Here is a 21,669-nt window from a genome sequence, read left to right on the forward strand (position 1 = left end):
GGACCCTGGGATCATGACCTGAACCGAAGGCAGATGCTTAACGACTGAGCCACCCAGGCGCCCCAGAAAAAAAAGTAATTTCTTACAAGTATGTATTTCAGTATAAGGAAGTAAAGCAATATTCAGAGTAAAAAAAGTAAGAATTTAAAATAATAAAGACATGGCTGGGGGCACCTGGGTGGCTCAGTCAGTTAAGCGTCTGCCTTCATCTCAGGCCATGATCCCAGGATCCTGGCATCGAGTCCTGCATCGGGCTCTCTGCTCAGCAGGGAGCCTGCTTCTCCCTCTTCCTCTGCCCCTGCTTGTGCTCTCTCTGTCAAATAAATAAATAAATAAATAAATAATCTTTAAGACATGGCTGGGCCAGTAATTGATAATGAGTAATACCTTTTAATAGTATGTGATGAAAATAAAACTGAAATCATATTCAATTATATTGAACTTTTAACATGTTATAACACAAATTAAGTCCAGAAATTTTTGTTGTGTATATTTAAAAAATTCTATAAAAACACAAACTTATGTCTGAGGAGAGCCTTGTAAGAAAATAATGGAGATATTCGGAATTAAAGGACTTGTTAATGTAATCAGTTAAGTACTTCTTCAGCCTTTCCCAAACTGCTGAGGTATTAAAAAGCAGACCTCTGCTGCTTCTTCTTCTTCTTCTTCTTCTTCTTCTTCTTCTTCTTCTTCTTCTTCTTTTTTTTAAGTAATCTCTGTCCAACATTGGGCTTGAACTCATGACTCCGAGATCGAACTGCATGTTCCACCAACTGGCCCAGCCAGGCGCCCCAGACCTCTGCTTCTTAATGGATGCTTCTCTCTGTGAATTTTAACACAATGAAACATAAATAAAATAAGTATTGTACTTGCCCCTCCCTGTTGGTGGTATTACTCAGAAAATAAAAATCTGCCTGGCAGGAAAGGGACTCTGGCATAAATATGAGTGAAGAGAAAGGATTCTTTCAAACTCTTACATGTCTCTGGCGATCTAAACCACATCCTAAACCTAGAGGTCTGTTCACTGCTGTGAGACAGGGTAGTACATGAGATCAAACCCAGGATTCAAACAATATTCCTCAAGAATAGCCACCAGCTTTTGTCCTAAGTCCACTCCTCTACAGTGTTTGATGCACATTCTAACCTTTTGAAAAATGAGGTATGCTAACTTTGTGTTTATTATTTGAGGCTCAATATCACTTCACACCATTTTTTTTTGGTTACATGAATTTGGGGTATGAGTTCAGCAACTGGGATTCATGGTAGAGTAGTTCTGCATTTATTGACAGTAGAGGGACAGAGCAGATGAAAAAAGGGCAGAGCAGACAAGCCAAGGGTGTGGACTTTGCAGCCAGACTCTCGAGATTGAATCCTGGCATTTACTAGTTACTGACTTTGGGCAAATCACTTTCATCTTCTGTTCCTCAGCTTTCCCATGTGTAAAATGGAGAGAATCATACATGGAGTGGTTGAGGATTAAAAGAATTAATCATATAATGTACTTAGAGTCTGGCTCATTGTAAACATTCAGTAAGTGTTGGTCATTCTTACTGAATAATCCACAAACTGGATAGTTCAAAAGTGGAGAGTGAAGGTGGTTTAATGCACCGAGACCAAGGAGAAGCAAGCGCTGTGTGTAACTCAAATGTGCTCAGAGCACTGAAGTTTAGCATCCAGCAGCCATCCTCCAGGTGTCCTTTTGGCTCTACTCAAGGGTGAGGATTTAAGTCAGGCTGCAATTAGCTCAAAACTCCTGACTGCTAGCCTCAAATATGAACACCTCTCTTGGTCAGGGATCCTCTTGAGGTCACATATAGCATGCTGTGACAACTCCTAAAACAAACCCAACTCACCATTAATCATAAAGAAATTTGTAAAGATGTCTTGGCAGAGAGCTGGGGGTATAAGGTGAAAATCTGGGGGACACGGTGGTGAGGATTCATGTTGCTCACTTTACAACAAAAACTTCACGCAATTCACCATGGGATGTGTCTATTTTTCACATGCCAGTTGACTCATTTCCTCTCTTTTCTCATACCACCTCCCAGAGGCCTCTCCATTGCCCTAGACAGTTCAGCTGTGGTTCTCCACTTACGTTCCTCAAACAAACAAGAGCCTGGGAAGTAGACCAATAGTGACCATTTCTAATTAATCTGGTATGCCTCTTGGGGGTTCCCACCCTTCTACATGCAGCTTATCAAATTATTCACCCAACACAAATTAATCTCTTTTTTGGGACACTTCTTCTTGAAAATTTTTTCCATCTAAGCTTAAAGCAGACGGTGGGTGCTCAACAAACAATAGCTCCCATCCTGGAGCCACTTGAGCATCTGACAGTAGTTGTAGGAGAGACTATCAGGAAAATGAAAAGGGGAAGGAAGGAGTGGAGATCTTGCATAACTGGGGTAGATTCAGTGTTTTTTTTAATTTTTAATTTAAATTTTAATTAATTTTAAAAAATTACTTCAGAAATTTTTTCTTGCTTGAAGGTTTTTAAGGGAAAGAGAAAGGAGGAGAAAGGTCACAGGATTTTATAAAAATACACCGGTAATATCAAACTGTAAGAACTGGTTGTTACTTTATTCCTAAGACTGTTGCCAAGTAGATGGGGCTTTGACGAAAGACCCAACAGTACTAACACTGCAATATTAACATTTATTTAGAATCTCTTTTGAAGCTGTGCCAGACCTGTTTATCAAAACTGTAACTTCATGGAAGTTCTGGCACGCCTCAAAAACTCAGCAGAATTTTACTATTTCCGCAAATTTAAAGAGCTGCCCTCCCTTATATATTCTAATTCCTTTTTTTTAAAAGATTTTATTTATTTGTCAGAGAGAGAGAGAGAGAGAGGGAGAGAACAAGCAGGGGGAGCACCAGGCAGAAGGAAAAGCAGACTCTCTACTAAGCAGGGAGCCGGACGCGGGACTTGATCCCAGAACACTGGGATCATGACCTGAGGCGAAGTCAGACACTTAACCAACCGAGCCTCCCTGGTTCCCCTATATTCTAATTCCTTAAAGGTTTTGACAGCAAAAATTATGTTCTGAGGTAATTAAATGGGTGGAGTTAGCTTCAGGCTGGCATTGCTTTAAGTCTGAAAAAAAAATGGGGCACTATTGTTTTTGTGGTTTCTGAAAGAATTAGTTTTTACCCGATGTTACTTGCCTTGCATTTCTAAGTAGGAAGACAGCTCATGAGCTTCCTCAGCCCGCAAACAGACTGCCTGGGATCTGGTTCAGCCCCCACCTTTTGCACTCGGAAGAGAGCCCGAGAGGCGATGATGCGCAGAGAGGGCTCAGGATCACCCAGCAGATCTCTCAGATCTAAATGGCCAGAAAACCCAGGTTGGAGGTGAAGGTCTATGAAAATGATCACTGGTCCAGACACCAAACAGCCAACAAGCCTACAGCAGCCGAGATGAAGGACTAACTTTTTCTAAGACTCATCTGAAAGTTATACATTTGTAGATCAATTCCAATTTTGACCTATGAAACTTACTCATTTTTGAATTGCCAAATAGTTTACTCCTTTATAATAACCACACTGCCAAGTAGTCCACCTAAAGTCAAATTATCTGTACCTGTCAAACCATGGCTAAGATTGCTGATTTCTAAGTTCCTGTGTTGGTCCTAGAGGCTACTCTTAAGTTGTTATTCCTTTTAAGCTTTTTCTTAAATTTTTTTAGTTTTTATGTTTCTTAGTGCAAAATAAATACACGTTCATTGTGTAGAAAGTTTAGATAACATATAAGCACTAGAAGAAAATCAGTTACCCATAATTCAACCACCAGAGAAAACCAGTTACGTTTCTGTTTCTTTTTTTTTAAATGAAGTTGTTTTTTTTTTTTTAAGATTATTATTTATTTATTTATTTATCTGAGAGAGAGAGAGAGAATGGGAGATAGAGAGCACGAGAGGGAAGAGGGTCAGAGGGAGAAGCAGACTCCCTGCCGAGCAGGGAGCCCGATGCGAGACTCGATCCCGGGACTCCAGGATCATGACCCGAGCCGAAGGCAGTCGCTTAACCAACTGAGCCACCCAGGCGCCCCTCTGTTTCTTTTTTATATTCAGTTACACATGTGTGCCTTTTTGTTCAAGTGGAACCACATTATACATATTATCTAATAATTTTTTATTTAATACTGCATCATCACTTATCCAAGTCATTAAAATTTTTTTCTGTAATATATTTCATAGCTTTGGGTGCTTGGCTGGCTTAGTCAGTAGAGCATGCAACTCTTCATCTTGGGGTTGTGAGTTCGAGCCCCACGTTGGGCATAGAGATTATACTTTTATTTTTTTTAAAGATTTTATTTATTTATTTAATTGACAGGGAGAGAGAGAGAGACAGCGAGAGAGGGAACACAAGCAGGGGGAGTGGGAGAGGGAGAAGCAGGCTTTCCGTGGAGCAAGGAGCCTGACGCGGGGCTCAATCCCAGGACCCTGAGATCATGACCTGAGCCAAAGGCAGTCGCTTAACCAACTGAGGCACCCAGGCGCCCCGAGAATATACTTTAAAAAAATATTTTTCATGGCTTCATATGATTCTATAATATGGATATGCAATACTTTATGAAACTAATTGCTTAGTATTTCTAATCTTGGATGTTTTCCATTTTTGCTATTTTAAATAACACTGGAATGAACATTCCTGTATCTATTTCTGCTTATTTTCATAGGATAAATTCTTAGTAGTGAGATTGATAAGTCAAAGTATATATTTACTTAAAGGGTTTGATACATACTGCCAAACTTCCCTATAAAAATGGTGTATCAATCTGGGCTCATACCAGCACAATGTATGATAATGTCAGTTTCCAGGTGCCCGGCTGGCTCAGTCAGAAGAGCATGTGACTCTTGATTTCAGGGTTGTGAGTTCAAGCCCAACATGGTCCCAGGGTCCTGGCATTGAGCCCCGCATAGGGCTCCCGGCTCGGCGGGAGGCCTGCTTCTCCCTCTCCCACTCCCCCTGCTTATGTTCCCTCTCTCGCTGTGTCTCTCTCTGTCAAATAAATAAATAAATCTTTATTTCTTATTTTTTAATAATAAATAAACTTAAAAAAAAGATAATGTCAGCTTTCCCTTAACATATTTATGTTGAGTATTAATTAGAAGTCTTTGCCATTTTGACAGAAAAAGTCATACTGGTATCTCATCATTGCTTTGTTTTATAAACTTTTTAAAAATTATTTTTATTTTATTTTTAAAAGATTTTATTTATTTATTTATTTATTTGAGAGCAAGAGAGAATGTGAGCAGGAGGAGGAGCAGAGGGAGAAGTGGACTTCCCTACTGAGCAGGGAGACCAATGCGGAACTCGATCCTAGGACCCTGGGATCATGACCTGAGCCGAAGGCAGATGCTTAACTGACTGAGCCACCCAGACACACCCAAACTTTTTTTTAAGATTCTATTTATTTATTTGAGCGAGAGAGCGCTCATGTGCGTGCACAATTTGGGGGAGGAGCAGATGGGGAGGGAGAGGGAGAAGCTGGCTTTCCACTGAGCAGGGAGCTCCATGCAGGGCTCGATCCCAGGACCTTGGGATCGTGACCTGAGCCAAAGGCAGATGCTTAATCAACTGAGCCACCCAGGTGCCCCTCTCATAATCTTGCTTTTTTTTTTTTTTTTAAGATTTTATTTATTTATTTGACAGAGAGAGACATAGTAAGAGAGGGAACACAAGCACTGGGAGTGGGAGAGGGAGAAGCAGGCTTCCCGCTGAGCAGGGAGCCTGATGCAGGGCTCGATCCCAGGACTCTGGGATCATGACCTGAGCCGAAGGCAGGCGCTTAACGACTGAGCCACCCAGGTGCCCCTCTCATAATCTTTCTTAAATAAGGTCCAGCTTCTGCCTATTTTACCAGTTACATATTTTTATTTTAAAAGTAGTGAATTGTTCAGGATTTTATTTTTTTAAGATTTTTTCCCCTCAAGATTTATTTATTTATTTGGAGGGGAGGGGCAGAGGGAGAAGGGAAGCTGACTCCCCGCTGAGCGTGGACCCTGAAGTGGGACTCAATCCCATGACCATGAGATCACAACCTGAGCTGAAATGAAGAGTCGGACACTTAACCAACTCAGCCACCCAGGCGTCTCTGAAAGATTTTATTTTTAAATAATCTTTACACCCGGGACGCCTGGGTGGCTCAGATGGTTAAGTGTCCGCCTTTGGCTCAGGTCATGATCTCAGGGTCCTGGGATTGAGTCCTGCATTGGGCTCCCAGCTCAGTGGGGAGCCTGCTTCTCCCTCTCCCTCTGCCTGCTGCTCCCCCTGCTTGTGCTTATTCTTTCTCTATCTCTCTGACAAATAAATAAAATCTTAAAAAAAAAAAGTAATCTTTACACCGAACGTGGGGCTTGAACTCACCATCCGAGTTCAAGAGTATCATGCTCTATCGACTGAGCCAGCCAGACGCCCCCAGGATTTTAATTTGGTTCTATACTTTTGGGTCATGAGGCTTGGCATTTCATGGCATTTTCTAATTGTAGGACTACTACTTAAGTGGGAATAAATAATTCTTTGAGTGCTAAATCCTCAAAGCTGTACAGTTATTGAAAATTTCCACTCACTGACAATTCAGGAAACCATTTACAGGATGGTTGCCTTATATGACTATAAACCTCTGTATTACTAAGTCCTGCCACTTCACAGGACAACTGCTTATAGAAAATAGGGTTGCAGTCATCTCTGTGGATACTTGTGAGCTATTGCTATAATTTAGTAAGATGGTATTTTTAGGTGGAATCAGGAATTGTTCCTGAGACACTCATCAAAGCTGGTTTCCAGACAAATACGGTCGTGTCCTTTCCTAATGGGGGGGGGGGCGGAATTGGACTGGGATGAAACTGTCATTCACTTGAGATCTCCAAGGTCCTTATTACTGCCAAAGTCAGGCTCTCTGGTTCCCAGGGTCTCAGCTCTGTCAGAGAGCCTGCCCATAGTCACCACCTCAGATCCCTTTTGAAATGTGAGGCACCCCAAACCAAACCCAAGTGTGTGATCACTCACCGTTCTCTATCCAGTCAGTGCCCTTCATCCTGAGCTCACTGTGATCCACGTACTTTAATAAGAGTCCTAAATGCAGGATAAAGTCAGTGAGGCTGTAGTCTGGCTTTGGCTCTAAGCAGTTGGCAGAATTGGCCTTTTGATAATTAGACAGATTCTAAAAACTTGACTTTCAAGTGCCTTATAGTTAGCTAGAGATAACAGCCCTTTTCTCCAAAGAAGTGTTTTCAAGGTCATCTTCATAAAGAACGGGGATACTCAACAACACAGTTTGGGAAAATATAGGATAAAGTGACTGTAGAAATGAAAGGAGTGTTTATACCTACAAATAAGACTGCTGCTCTTCTGATAGGAAGCTTTGCCTTCTTGGAGAACATCAATGTTTGGGCGAGGAGGTTAACTTTCCCCTGGCATTTTTTTCCCTAAGTGGGGAAAAAAGAGTAGAAAGGAGTGAAGTACACCACTGTTTTTGTCAGCCTCACTGTAGTTTCCAGAGCCAGGGACCGCCAGACATTAGACACATAGAATATGGCACTTGAAATAATAACTGCAGTTGCTTAATGAATGTTATGCCACAGTAACAAGTCCCTAGACAAAGTTACACCCTCTGGATACACTGTGCTCACACCCCCTCATGCCCCAGATTGTGCCTATGATGCCTCTAAGTCCACCTCTACTTCTCTGTATCTAAGTCTTCTCTGTCCCCTCAGCTCTGCCTTGAGCTCTGCCTCCCTATCGGCTCTTCCCAGATCGCTCTTGCCTTCCTGACCTCACTCTGCTCTGAGCATTTCTGCAGGTACCCCTCTCTTCACATATCATTTTCCATCTTGAGTTTCTATTTAATTTTCCAGAGGTTTTATTGCCCTTACTGGCTAGCAAGCTCCCTTAGGAAGTTTATATCTTTGCCATGTTTCTGGGTTCTCCACGGCCTGTTGCATATTGGACGCTTACTGGACAAATAAATGTACCTCTCAGTGGCTCTGTTACAAAGATAGGCAGCTCAGGGATAGGAAGAGGACCATCAGACTCTATTCCCATAGATCTTATAATGTCACATGGATAATCTCTAATCTTATGCATTGAGAGCACTGCATTTCTGCTGTAAATACTGTCATCAGTGCCTTGGATATAGGTTCGGGCATAGGTCAGAGAGATAATCCTTAGTGGCAAACCTGACACAATGGTACTGTGCAGGTTCCTAAGCCCGTGAGTCTGATCAGAGGAGCCTGCACTGGATCCTAAACAGGTTTCACAAATGGAAGACTCCTGGGAATAGTCAGCCCTCGTGTCTTTGTAGTAGGATCCCAGCAGTCCTAGAGTCAGATGTCCAGAAAACCATGGATGGGCCCCCTGAAGATGCCCTGGCTCCAGCCTGCCCCTGAGATCAGCCCCAGTAGTCTTTGTCAAGTTTGTGACAAGAAGGATGTCATCTGGGTCCTAGCAGAGCCAGTGGCATGCTGTCATCATGCTCCATGGCCTACAACAGCATGGCAACCCTTGCTTGGGGCTCCCTAAACATGCTCTAATGGAGGGTAAAACAATCCACTATATCCAAGAAAAGGATGAGAGATCATTGTAAAGGCAATACACAACTCCAGTTTAATTCACTCCATGAATAGTTTTTTGAGCACATACAATTATCAGCCTGACCCCATAGCCTCTGACCCAGGTTAGGGGGGCTCCCAAGAATTCAAAAGAGAGTCTTTTGTATGAGGAAAGGTGGTAATAGAAAGTGCACTCTGTGACTCAGTTGGGAGGAAACTAGAGAAATAGATTCCCAATACAAGACAGTTCATGGATATCAGCTGCTGATGTGGAAAGGGATGGGAAATGTTTCCTTTATGTCGTTTTCCTCCATTAAAAACTACATCAGAAAAAATAAGTCTGCTAGCATATAAAGGAGTGAACAAGCCATTATTGCTCACATACAAAGAATTTGCAGACTGCTCCAGCTTCGCGAGGGCTGATGTACCAGGGATCTTTGCAGTACACTTCTTGGGGCAGCTTCCACTTCAGGAACTGGGCACATATGGTTAGGACTTGCCTGCTCTCCTGTGAAAAGGATTATCAAAGATCAGCATCTTCAAACATTTTTTAGCTGAGGTAACCTTTCTTCAAATAAAACTGGCTAAAGTGAGGGCAGGGATGGAAAGGAACCAGAGACCTACCCTCCTTCAATTTCCTCAAACAGTCCCCCTAGCGGGGGCCATGAACCCTACAGAGTTGTGGGGAGGATGTAGAAGCCTCTGCTCTAAGACAAAAGCAAGAGCTCTCTGGTGTAATACCAGAGCAGGGATTGGCACTGGGTTCCTGCTACCCCATGCGCGAGAGATAGGGCTCCTCTGCCCGCTTGCTGCTCCGTGTCATTCTTCTGTCACTGTACACAGGGAAGCGTAGCTCCTTTTCTCACAGTCCTTGTGCAATCTCTGGCTTGGAAGGAATTCTGGACAGTACTGATCCCCTCCTGATCCAGATGCTTGAGCAAAATTTAGCAAGTGGGCTTCTTCTCTATTCACAGCTCTCAGAATGCCTCCCATGTACCACACACCACCTCTTATGAGTATTTTCAAGCAAGTTTCTTGTCCCAGGTCCACTAGATTTGGGCCATTAAAATTCCTTTGGGGACTGATGGGAATACAAGCTAGTTCAGTTACTTTTATTATTTGTAAATATCTAGTAAAGTTAAAGATACCCAGATATTCTACTTCTGGGTTTACGCCCTCAAGAAACTCACACAGGTACACAAAGAAATACGTAAAAGAATGCTCACTGCAGCACTGTAATAATGAAAAACTGGAGACAATCTAAATGTCCAAGAATAGGAGCACTGGAGAAATGTGAGGATATCCTCAAGATGGAATTCTATATAGCAGTGAGAATAAATGAACTGGAGCCCACAATGTGGGCAAATCTTACAACACTAAATAAGCGAAAAAGAGCAAGTTGCTAAGAGATTTATAAATGATACAACATACAAAGTTTTTTTCTACATGTAACATTTTAGAACATGAAAAAAATATTACCACAGAAATGATAACAATAAAATTCAGGATGATAGTTCTTGGGGGAATTCAACTGGGGATAGGTGCATGATTTATTCCTGTTTTATTTCTTACAATGGGTGGTAGACTATGTTCTCTGTGTTAGTGATTCCTAACCTGTTTGATATTGGATTTCACCTCTCTGCTTAGGCTACCCTCTGAAGAGCCTTGAAGACAAGGCTAGGGATCGTTCAAGGTTTGAAAGAAAGTAAGCCCAGAGCCTTGCCTGCTCTATGTCTTGCCTGATTACCAAGGGCTGAGAGGGGTTGGCTTGGTGGGGGGGGGGCGGCGGGAGGTGAGATGGGGATCAAGGCATCCACATATCCGTGACTCCTACAGGGCAAACTTTTCCATCAGTTGGCTGGAAAGCTCTACTCTATACTTTATTGGGGTCTGAAATAGTTCATATTTCTTTTTTTAAAAAATATTTTTATTTATTTATTTGAGAGAGTGATCAAGCGAGAGAGAGAGAGAGAGAGAGCATGAGCAAGGGAGGAGCAGAGGGAGAGGGAGGAGCAGACTCCCTGCTGAGCAGGGAGCCTGACACGGGGCTTGATCCCAGGACTCCGGGATCATGACCTGAGCCAAAGACAGATGCCCAACTGACTGAGGCACCCAGGCAACCCTGAAATATTCCATATTTCTGGTTACAAGACCATAATATTTCCCCCAGATTAAGGTACCAGGGCCCACCATAATCTTAAGTCTTGTTTTTGATCCTGCTTTTATTTCTGTAATGGGGAGCATGGGTAGGGGAAAGCTCCAGCATTTTCCCAGAATTCTTGCAGCCTAAATACACCTCTGGACTGTTGTAACTGGTGGTCATAGTTAGCACATTGGAATGGACAGGCTCCTGAGGTATGAGACAGTACTAAGATGATGACATCCTACCCACAACTCTATGGCAGAAACTTTTGGAAGATTAAGGAGATGTAGAAGCTTCTCTAGATTGTCAGAGAAGCTACTATTTCTGACTTAGCCTCAAAACAAGTCTGTTTGTCTAAAGGCCAGAAGGCAGTTCTCGAATGAAAGAAAAAGATAATGGAATATTGTCATTGTCAACAAAAAAAGAGTTTGTTGAATTTGGCACTGTATTTAGGCTCTGTGCTAGGCTAAATATTGGGCTACAAAAAGAAATAAGGAGTAAGATTTTTCACACAATTCACTTAGGCAAAATAATTGAAATGTAGCCTGTGCTGTAGGAAATGGTGAATACAGTCCCTGCCCTCAAAGATGGAATGCTTATTTGCAGATTTGGCTCTGGATTAGAAGTTATTCGGGCATGAAAGCCGTTAACGGGCATTACCTCAGCTACTGCATCATTTTCATCCTGAGAATACAGAAGTAGTGGGACCAGGCTGTCCAGGACTTGATTCTCTACACTCTTCTTATCTATGTATTTCACAGACTTTATGGAGGCTCCAAAGAGGGTCATGGAGAAACGATGAACATCAGGTCTCACCTACAAAGGGAGTATCCAAAGGGTAGCAAGTCACTGAAAGTGTTCATGCTTAACTTATAAGGGCTAGATTGGTTGAAACGCCAGTCCTAACATGAGGCTATTTAGCTATAGGTAGCTGAGGGCAAGAAGCCAAATATATATAAAGATAGCATGACCTGCTGCTTTGTAGTACTGGTTGTTCTCTCACTCTGCAAATGAGAAATGTAGTCAGAATAGCTTGTGCCTGATACTAGTATTAACTATTTACATAAGCTGTTTTGCTGAAATTCAGAATCCCAGCCTTGCCATGCTTGACTCTTCTGAGGACATGGTTCATTGTGCTCCACGTATTTTTTTTTTAACCTTTGGGATTTGGAATGGGGACATATGTATAGTCCACCACCTTGACCCAGTCCTGATTGTGCCTTGAAAGACATCTTTTCTTATACAAACTCCTTCCCCAACCCATGATCAGGGTGGTACCCTGGCAAGTCTCTACATCTCAGTTTTTTTTTTTTTTAATCTGAAAAACAGTAACACCAGTCCTACTAACATCACAAGTTACCTTGAAGGGTCTTAAGAGAGGAGATTTCAAAGTGCTGTGAACATAAAAAGAACTATATAAAATAGAGTATATTTATTACTATCCCAATTTCTATTTGCTGTTATGCCAGTTGCCCTCCCCTAGGAAAGTCTCTCCTCTCTCATTGTCTTACATCACCAAACAGGGAGAGCAGGGTCTTCATCATGGCTGTCAGGGTGGTGAAATCCATTGTCCCAACGAGTTGCAAGAGTATCTGGATGGCCAACAAAACAATCTTCTCGTCGGTTTCACGTAAGAGGTCTAAGATGCACGGCAACAGGCTCCTGATGCCTTCCCTCTGTGTGCGCAAAGGGAGTGCACCATCACCCTCCTGACAGCACTTCATCTGGTACCAAAGTAGGGCTTCCCAACTTTACTCAGTACCTGGTGCTTGTTGAATGTTTGGTAGCGCTGGCCAGTTGAGAACAGAGAAGTAAAGAGGGCATGACTGCCCTCTCAGTATTGGCAGGGCTGATACGTAGATAGGGGGGCAGGGGTGTTGTAAGTTGCCTCATAAGGGCAGAAGTGGGACCAGGTGGGACGGTCCAGTAACAGAGACTTAAGATTAATGTAAGAAATTGCTTACAATGAGAGAAAGTGGAATGGCTAGCTCAGGTCATAGTGAGTTCTCCAACATGGAATGTATCCAGAGGCAGTAAGATTCCTTGCAGGAATTCAAGCAGAAATGGGCTGAGGACACTTAAGTGTCCTTCCCATTCTGAATTAGGATTCTATTCTTCTGAAACTCCCAAAAGGAAGCAATCTCAGAGTTTTAAAGTTTAAAACATACATGTAAAAAGTAAATAGAATAAGGCAACAAGTATTCGTGTATCCAAACAACCAGAATTAACATGCTAGCATCTGTCATCTTTGTTTCAGATATATATACATATTTAAATATTTAAAAAAATAGAACTCAAGTGATAAAATTGAAGGCCCAGGGATTGATCTTTCCTTCTGACCCAGGCCTAGTTTCTAGCTAGGCCTACAGAAAATGAGCTCTCTTTCAACATGAATGTCAGTAATCCTTGTTTAGATGATACACATCTTGGGAGCAGATATCATGGTCTATCCAATGTACTCCTTAGGGCAACATGGTACAAGACATAAAAGGACACCCAAATGTCACCCAGGCTGTGATGGGAGGGTACCTCCTTACAGAAATTATAGGTTTCAAATATTATGAATATATGTGACTTGGACTTATTTCTTATGATTTCATGAAATACTTAAGTCAGTACTTACATATTTCCTAGGCATAAAATTTAAAAGGTACAAAGGGATGTATTCCTACTTGCTCCCATTCCCAGGCTACCCAATTTCCTTGTTGGCTGTTAACCAGTTTCTTGGGTATCTTTCTGGGGTATGTTTGATTTGTGACTTACGAATCAGTGGTCTGGGGGCCCCTCCTACCATCTCCTGGTGTTTGATAAGATAGTGCAGTCCCTTTAGGGCAAGAAATTTGAAGACACTATTTCCATGATGTAGCCAGTCTTTCAAGCGGACAACAGAGTATATGCTGGGCAGTCTCCTAGCCACTGGACTCTGGAGAAGCTGAAAGAACCCAGAAATCAGCCAAAGAAGTTACCTTTAAGCCCTTTTTCATGAGGGGAGCCACCTTCCCACCAACTCCAAAATGTGTATTTTTCCTTTGAAACCTCTACTAGGTTACAGGGTGATGCTTACACAGTAGGTATCTAAGGAATGCCGAATAATGAATATATGGCAAGAAGAATGTCAGTAGGCTTGAATCTGAAACTATTTCTGTCCCACATCTGAAGTGGATCCTGGCCTGCCATGAAGTTGGACAGGGCCCAGGAAGGCAGGTACTGCAGCTTTACAGGCTTCCTGAATCCAGCTTCTAACGAATCTTACCTCCACGAAAAATCCTGCAGATGTGAGTTTATGTTTATCATTCCCTCGGTTAAGAAGAGGGACCAACAAGTACATGACTTTATGTGCAAGGAGGTGATTTCTTTCCAGCAACGCACTGCAAAACACAACACCCAACAGGACACCTCTTAGAAATGCTCCTATCCAGACTGCATTCTTCCCAGGGCTGGGGGCCCTCCACGGATTTTGCCCAGCTTTAGGTGCATAGGATGGTATGGCGGTGGCAGGACCTCTGAAAATCTGCCTGGCATTATGGGTATTTCCCTAACCTGTGATGTTATCCAACGTTGGTTGCTGTTTTAACTAGAAGGGAGAAAAATACCTAAAGCACTGCTGATTTAGAGCATGGCAAGGAAGTCTTACTTGGCAAGGAGAGATACTCCCTGAAGATGGCACTCTTTTCCTTCCAGGAGGGTCCATCCTTTATTCTTTTCCATGATGTTGAATTCCTGCCAGCACAATGTTCTGAGGAGGAGAGTCTTTGTAGACTGTATGGCGAAGCTAAATCAAACCAAACCAGTACAAGTGAATAGAACAGGTCCCTTCAACTTATCAGCACACAATCACCCTGCTCTCTCACTGAGGAAGGCATGCATTAATAGCTCTGGATGGTACTTCTCTTCTTTCTAGATTTCCCCAAAGACTCTTAATGTTCTAATAACTTGAAAGGCCTTTCACACAAATTTTTAGCGTAAAGAAATCTAACTAGATTTTGTTTCCCTGGGAGTGTGAAAAGAAATCTATGATAAAACAAATGATATGGGATGCTAAACCCATACCACTTTTTAAAAAAAGCATTATTTAGATACAATTTATACCTCCTCAAAAAATTTACCCACACTGCTTTTTACTTTTTTCTATTTTATTTTTTTTTAAAGTGGGCTCCACGCCATCATGAGTTCAATGAGGGGCTTGAACTCATGACCTGAGATCAAGAGTCAGATGCTTAATTGACTGAGCCACGCAGGTGTCCCCCACATTGTTTTTTAAATTACCCCCACAACTGGGGCCAGTAGAGCATGTGACTCTTGATCTCCAGTTCAGGAGTTCGAACCCCACATTGGGTAGAGAGATTACTTAAAAAATAAAATAAACTATCTCTATTACTTGCCGAACTAGTATGCTTGATATAACACTAAAGAATCCTAGAACTAGAGGGTCCTTGGAGAATACATAGCCTGACCTAATTTACAGATAGGGAAACCAAGGCACAGAACAACAGGAAGATTTGCCCAAGGTATGTAACTTGTTAAATGAATGAGAATTAGAACTCAGTTCTCCTGACTTTTAGTCAGGTGTTCTTTTTTTTTTTTTTTAAGATTTTATTTATTTGATAGAGAGAGAGACATAGCGAGAGCAGGAACACAAGCGGGGGAGTGGGAGAGGGAGAAGCAGGCTTCCCGCTGAGCAGGGAGCCCAATGCAGGGCTTGATCCCAGGATCCTGGGATCAGGACCTGAGCCGAAGGCAGACACTCAACGACTGAGCCACCCAGGCACCCCTACTCAGGTGTTCTTAAATAATCCACATTCTTTCTTTCTGAAAGAAAGTCATGTGCCACTGTGACACTAATAAATTTCTAATGAGTTTATCTTGGCACCAATAAAACAACCAGACAACCAACCAGTGAGCGCCCAGAATGATTCCTGGGCATTTCATCCTAACGTCCCATGATAGCAGACTGTAAGCTCTCCCATGGCTGGAACCACATCTTGGCTATCCGTGTGTCTACCACAGCGCCTAGAGCTTAGTGTTAGTTAAGGTCAATGAAATCACAACAGGTATTACCACAAAGGGGTGACCTCTGAAGACATTTCCTGTTCTGTGTACAGGCCACTTGGGATGGCGACATCAGACATGGTGAGACCGATGCTGTGGTGTATCTGGATGAGCAGTGTCATGAGAAGCTGAGGAAAGAGTCTGAATGTAGCTGCTTGGAGCCTGTTTCCCACAAACACCTCATAAAGGGCGTCTGTTGCCTGCGGGAGAAAAGGCACACCATAGAGCTGAACTCTGGCTAGCACAACTCCTTACTTTTGCTTTACTTCCTCTTGTGCCTGAGCGTTAACTGACTGAGCCACCCAGGTGCCCTGATGTGATATTTTTTAATATATAAACTCTTTTTATGTATCAGCAAGAAAAAAATGTAAAGGCTACTCAAAGTGGGGGCCACACACCAGCAGCACTGCATCATCTGAGAGCGGGTTAGAAATGGAGAAACTCAAGCCCCACCCCAGACCTGCTGGATCAGAATCTGCATTTCAGTAAGGTAATGACTGTGGCTTGTGTGCATATTAAATATGAGAAGCTCTGGTGTACAGAACATGAGCAGACAAGTCACAAAATATAATGGCCAATTAAAAAACATATACAAGTGTTCAATCTCACCAATAACAATAATACAATTAAAATAATATTCCTTTTTCACCTATCAGCTAGGCAGCAATGAAAAGGCTAGGAATGCTCAATGTGGTAAGGCGGTAGGTAAATGGGCATTCTCATATATGACTGGGAGAAGGCAATGTTTTAGAGGACCACCTGGGAATTCTCAGAAGTTTAAATAAGCCTACCCCTTGAGCTAGAAATTCCCCTACAATGGCCTTTATCCTAAGAAAATAATTAGGGGGTGACTGGGTGGCTCATTTGGTTAAGCGTCCAACTCTTTTTTTAAAAAAAGATTTATTTATTTATTTTAGAGAGAGAGAGCATGGCAGGGGGGGCAGAGGGACAAGGAAGGGAGAGTCTTAAGGAGACGCCACACTGAGTGGGGAGCCCAGGGTAGGGCTCAATCTTACAACCTGAGTTGAAACCAAGAGTCAGGTGCTTAACTGACTGTGCCACCCAGGCGCTCCAAGCAGCCAACTCTTGATCTCAGATCAGGTCTTGATCTCAGGGTTGTGAGCTCAAGGCCAACATTAGGCCCCACACTGCATGTGGAGACTAATTAAAAAAGTAATAATAATTGGGTATGTATAACAACATTTACATATGCATGATTAAGTTTACTGTAGCACTGTTTTAATGGCGAAAGTTCGGAAATTGTCAAAATGTTCACTAAGGAAACTTGGAAATGAAATAAAAGGTTCTGTACCATGTTACATATTATCTATTTTTAAGAAGGTAATAAAAAATAAATTACTATGCAGCCATGAAAAGGATAACAGATAGTCATATTTTGACATGGAAAGTAGTTCATATATTGTTAAAAAAGCAGGTCATCAGGCAGTATGTGTAATTTGATTCTACTAATATATACATACAATTTTATAGGCTAACATGATTAAATATATACCTTTATCTGACCTAACTCCTAAAACTAAGATAACATTATAGGGATTTAAAAAAAAAAGGTATAAATCCACAAGAACAGAGAGAATAGGAGAGGATACAATGGCAGATTAGAGATGTCAGAATAATTTCAGAAGCTAAAGAAAACCTATATAATAACTTAGGTCAGGGAAAGCTGAACCATAAGCTGGTAGGGAAGAAAATAAAATAAAAAGTATATATTAATAGTGGGGGAGGCTGTGCATGTAGGGGACAGAGAGTAGAAACTTTGTACTTTCTGCTCAATTTTCTTGTAAACCTAAAACTGCTCTAAAAAAGTCTACTTAAAAGGAAAAAATGGGGAAAAAAAGTATACCAAATAAATACATACACAAAAAATTTATATATGTATAAACCCTTCTAGAAGGTTCATTTTTAGGGAGATGATACAGCTAGGCTAAGAATGGTCTTTAGATTTTTGGAAGATTGTTTTTTTAAAAAAAAAATCCAAAGAATATGTTATGGAGACTATATGGGGCCTGAAAACCTAAAATATTTGCCTTCTGGTGCTTTACAGAAAAAGTTTGCCAACCTCTGCTCAAGGAGGACCTTTTCTTTCTGTGTTATATTCTTCTGTATTATTTGACTTTTCTCTTTATGAGTTGTGTATTACTCTTTAACTATGATGAATCTTTTATTTTATTTTATTTTATTTTATTTTAAAGTAGGCTCCATGCCCGAGGTGGAACCCAGTGTGGGGCTTGAACTCACAACCCTGAGATCAAGAGCCAGACGGTTAACCAACTGAGCCACCCAGGTATCCCAGATGATACATATATTTTAAAGGATAAGGGAATATTTGGGGCGCCTAGGTGGCTCAGTCATTAAGCATCTGCCTTCGGCTCAGGTCATGGTCCCAGGGTCCTGGGATCGAGCCCCACATTGGGCTCCCTGCTCCATGGGAAGCCTGCTTCTCCCTCTCCCACTCCCTTGCTTATGTTCCCTCTCTCGCTGTGTCTCTCTCTGTCAAATAAATAAATAAAATTTAAAAAAAAGTTATGATAAGGGAATATTTAACCACATTGATTAAACCAAACTTCATTAAACTACTGATACCTTCACTCTCCCGAGCCCCGTCCATGTCAATCCCTTGGTAGAGACATTATAGATTTATAAATGGATGACAGAAGCAAACTTTGAGAGGGATGAAGAGAGACACTCTCCAGATGGAGTGTTGGACCAGTCATCCCAAGAGATGGAGCATGTTGTGCTGAAGTTGGGAGGGGCAAAGCTCAATGGCTTACAGCAACAGCCACATAGGCCATCTTCTCTTGGGTGGGTGCATTATGGCATTTCTGCAGCTTCCTCAGAAGTCTCCACAGAATCCAGGTGGTGCTGGGCAGTTCTACCTCCAGAGTTCTCCACAACTCAGCCAGATGCCTAGAAATCCCGAAGAACAGGAGGGTTCAGGAGAATCCTAAGCCCACCACGACCACAACCTTCCTAGAATCTGGAATCCAATCTAGAAGTGGTTTTCCTTTCCGCTCAGTTCTTCAGGTTATCAAAAGACTATCTGACTTCATTACAGTTACTCTTAGGGTTGTCTTTTGTTTTTTTAAGATTTTATTTATTTGTCGGGGGTGGGGGCACCTGGGTGGCTCAGCAGTTGAGCGTCTGCCTTTGGCTCGGGTTATGATCCCAGTGTCCTGGGATCGAGCCTCATGTCTGGCTCCCCACTCAGTGGGGAGTCTGCGTCTCCGTCTGCCCTGGCCCTGCTTGTGCTCTCTCACTCTCTCTCTCTTTCCCTCTCTCTCAAATAAATGAATGAATGAATGAATGAATAAATAAAATCTTAAAAGAGAGAGAGAGAGAGAGAGAACAACCATGGGGAACGGCAGGCAGAGGGAGAAGCAGGCTCCCTGCTGAGCAAGGAGCCTGATGTGGGACTCAATCCCAGGACCCTGGGATCATGATCTGAGCTAAAGACACTTAACCAACTGAGCCACTGAGTGGCTGACTGAGGCTGCCCGAGGCATCCCACTCTCAGGGTTTTATAATCTCAAGTTCCTATGCCTCAATCATGGACTTCAGGACAAACTGGTCCTAATTTAACTTTTCAGTCTCCCAACTTCCCTGTCACATACATACCTGTGCTCTGGCTACCCCAGACCATTCACCTTCACAAACTAACAATGGACTTTGACAGCGCTACCTCTGCTCATCTCATTTCCTTAAACTGGAAGGCCCTTTCCAAAACTCTCCCCTGTCCATCAAAACCTTCCAGGTCCAACTCCAATGTCATCTCTTCTGTGAAGCTTTTGTGGCTTCTTTACCATGTCTCACATGAGGGTTCTCAGAACACTTTCAAAAATTTTTTTTAATTTTATTTTTTTCAAAATTTCTCCTGTATAGAGGTTGCCTCAATCTTACATGTGCTATTTTCAGTTCTCTGAATGTGTCTTATCTGTTCCCTCTGAAGGCAGGGGTTATGCCTGGCTTTTCTTCCATGAATCCCTCAAGGTCTAGCACAATGCCAGGCCCACAGAAGGCATTCAAGGTAGATTTATTCAACCCAGTGTGTGGTCCTCAAATTTTGGACAAGTCCAGGCCCAGAAATAAAGCTTTGATTCACTTTAGAAAAGATCTCTTCTTTCTCTCTCTCTCTTTTTTAAGATTTTATTTGACAGAGAGACAGAGAGACAGACAGTGGGCACACAGAAGGGGAAGCTGCAGAGGGAGAGGGAGAAGCAGACTCTCTGCTGAGCAGAAAGCCCGATGTGGGGCTCGATCCCAGGACTCTGGGATCATGACCTGAGCCAAAGGTAGATGCTTAACCAAATGAGCCACTCAGGTGCCCAGAAGAGATCTCTTCTTGAAGAAAGACAGTGTGTAATAACTTTTTTCTATTGTTGACTCAAAGGTAGGGCCTGAGTCATATATATATATATATATATATGTCACACACACACACACACACACACACACACACACACACACACACACACACAAAGAGTATATAAACACTGTAAAGGAGCATTATGGGGGCGGGGGGAAGATTGGGAGTTACTCATGGTTTTACTCCATTGTCTTATTTTCGGAATCTACCTAGGTATCTTTGTGTGCTAGAGCAAGTGTGGTCTTCCAGTTGTCTATGTATCAGAATCACTCTAAAAACTGAGAGGCTTAAGAACTATTCCAACATTTCACTCCCTACTCTGATAATTCTAATCTGTGAATAAAACGAAGTAAGAAGTTCCTAAAGAGAAGGTCATTAAGGCAATGTGAAAGGCTGAAAAGTCTCATAGCTGGTGAAGTGGACAATAGAAAATGAACATTCATTCTTGGGATGAAATTAAGAAATTCCTATACTTACTTATCCTTGTTTATTTTCCTCTCTGAATTCCTGAGGGAGTAAATGAAGTAATTTGAAAAGCTATTTATTGTAAAAGAAGTGTTTCAAAAATACTTTTGGTCTGCTGCATAGTTGTAAGTGTGCTGGGAATGCATCTGAATTAGGAAAACACACATTAGCCTATAAGGCAATGGTTTAGATATTTTAGTGTGAAAAAAATCATCCGGAGAGTTTGCTAAAAATATGGGACAGGTTTTGCCTCCAGTGATACTGATCCCGTAGATGTGACATGGTTTTTGTTTGCCCATCATCCCTTTGGGCATGGGCATTCATTAAGCTGTTTCATACCTTCCTTGTGTTTCGTTTTGCCATTCCTTCTGTCTGAAATGCCTTTTCCACTGCCCTGTTCCATCTTCTACTTGGCTAATTTACATAAACACTCAGCTTGGGGCAGCCCTTCTTTTAGAAATTCTTCCCCAATCTTTCATCTAGTTAAGTCACCTCCTATGAGCTTCCACACAACTCTCTTATTTTGCTTTGGGATCCTGTTATTAGTCTGTGTCTACTCCCAGACCGTGTGCTGCCTGAGGGCAGGGTCCCGGTCCTGTCCCTTACCTCTCCAGGCCAAACGGTACTTTGCACATAGCAGATGCTTTGAACAGACTCCTAAAAACAATCATCCCAATCTGCATGTAAACCAACTAACAGACTTTAGGTAAATGATCAAAAACATAATAAGAATGAAGTTCCCGGACTATGCCATTTTCATTTCTAGCAGATTCCACAATTCTCATATGATCTAAAGCAGTAGGTTCTCAAATTCATCCAAGAGCTAGAACAAATACAAACAATAAAATAATGCTGAAGTTACACTTTAAAAAAACTAAGTATATTTAATATTTTGTACTAAATCATATGTTTCGTGAAAGGATCTAGTGTAGATATGCTGAAGCAAGTAGTAAAGATTTAACAATAACATATTAGAGAAATATATAAAAGAATATTCTATTTTATTTTAATTAATTTATTTTGAAGATTTTATTTTTAGGTAATCTCTGCACCCAACGTGGGGCTTGAACTTATCG

At 41.9% G+C, this 21,669-nt stretch overlaps 1 protein-coding gene across 8 annotated transcripts in view; it reads right to left on the minus strand.

Moving 5' to 3' along the window:
* Positions 1-410: 410 nt before the first annotated feature.
* Positions 411-21,669, minus strand: part of MROH8 (maestro heat like repeat family member 8) — a 61,826-nt gene continuing 40,567 nt past the window's right edge. For 2 of the 8 annotated variants that reach the window (XM_027621099.2, XM_027621105.2), the window contains 13 exons: positions 18,537-18,672; positions 15,754-15,944; positions 14,330-14,467; positions 13,949-14,063; positions 13,487-13,627; positions 12,458-12,484; positions 12,207-12,371; positions 11,356-11,511; positions 8,938-9,060; positions 7,331-7,430; positions 7,012-7,077; positions 3,166-3,323; positions 411-823 (listed from right to left, as the gene is read on the minus strand). In XM_027621099.2, the coding sequence (XP_027476900.1) occupies positions 3,175-3,323; positions 7,012-7,077; positions 7,331-7,430; positions 8,938-9,060; positions 11,356-11,511; positions 12,207-12,371; positions 12,458-12,484; positions 13,487-13,627; positions 13,949-14,063; positions 14,330-14,467; positions 15,754-15,944; positions 18,537-18,672 (1,507 nt within the window). In that variant the 3' untranslated portion in view covers positions 411-823; positions 3,166-3,174. Of the gene's footprint in view, positions 824-3,165; positions 3,324-7,011; positions 7,078-7,330; positions 7,431-8,933; positions 9,061-11,355; positions 11,512-12,206; positions 12,372-12,457; positions 12,485-13,486; positions 13,628-13,948; positions 14,064-14,329; positions 14,468-15,753; positions 15,945-18,536; positions 18,673-21,669 lie in introns of those variants that run through there. The other 6 variants (XM_027621100.2, XM_027621101.2, XR_003524539.2 and 3 more) reach the window with 6 other exon arrangements.

Source organism: Zalophus californianus, chromosome 8, assembly GCF_009762305.2.
Source record: "Zalophus californianus isolate mZalCal1 chromosome 8, mZalCal1.pri.v2, whole genome shotgun sequence".
Classification (NCBI taxonomy): domain Eukaryota; kingdom Metazoa; phylum Chordata; class Mammalia; order Carnivora; family Otariidae; genus Zalophus; species Zalophus californianus.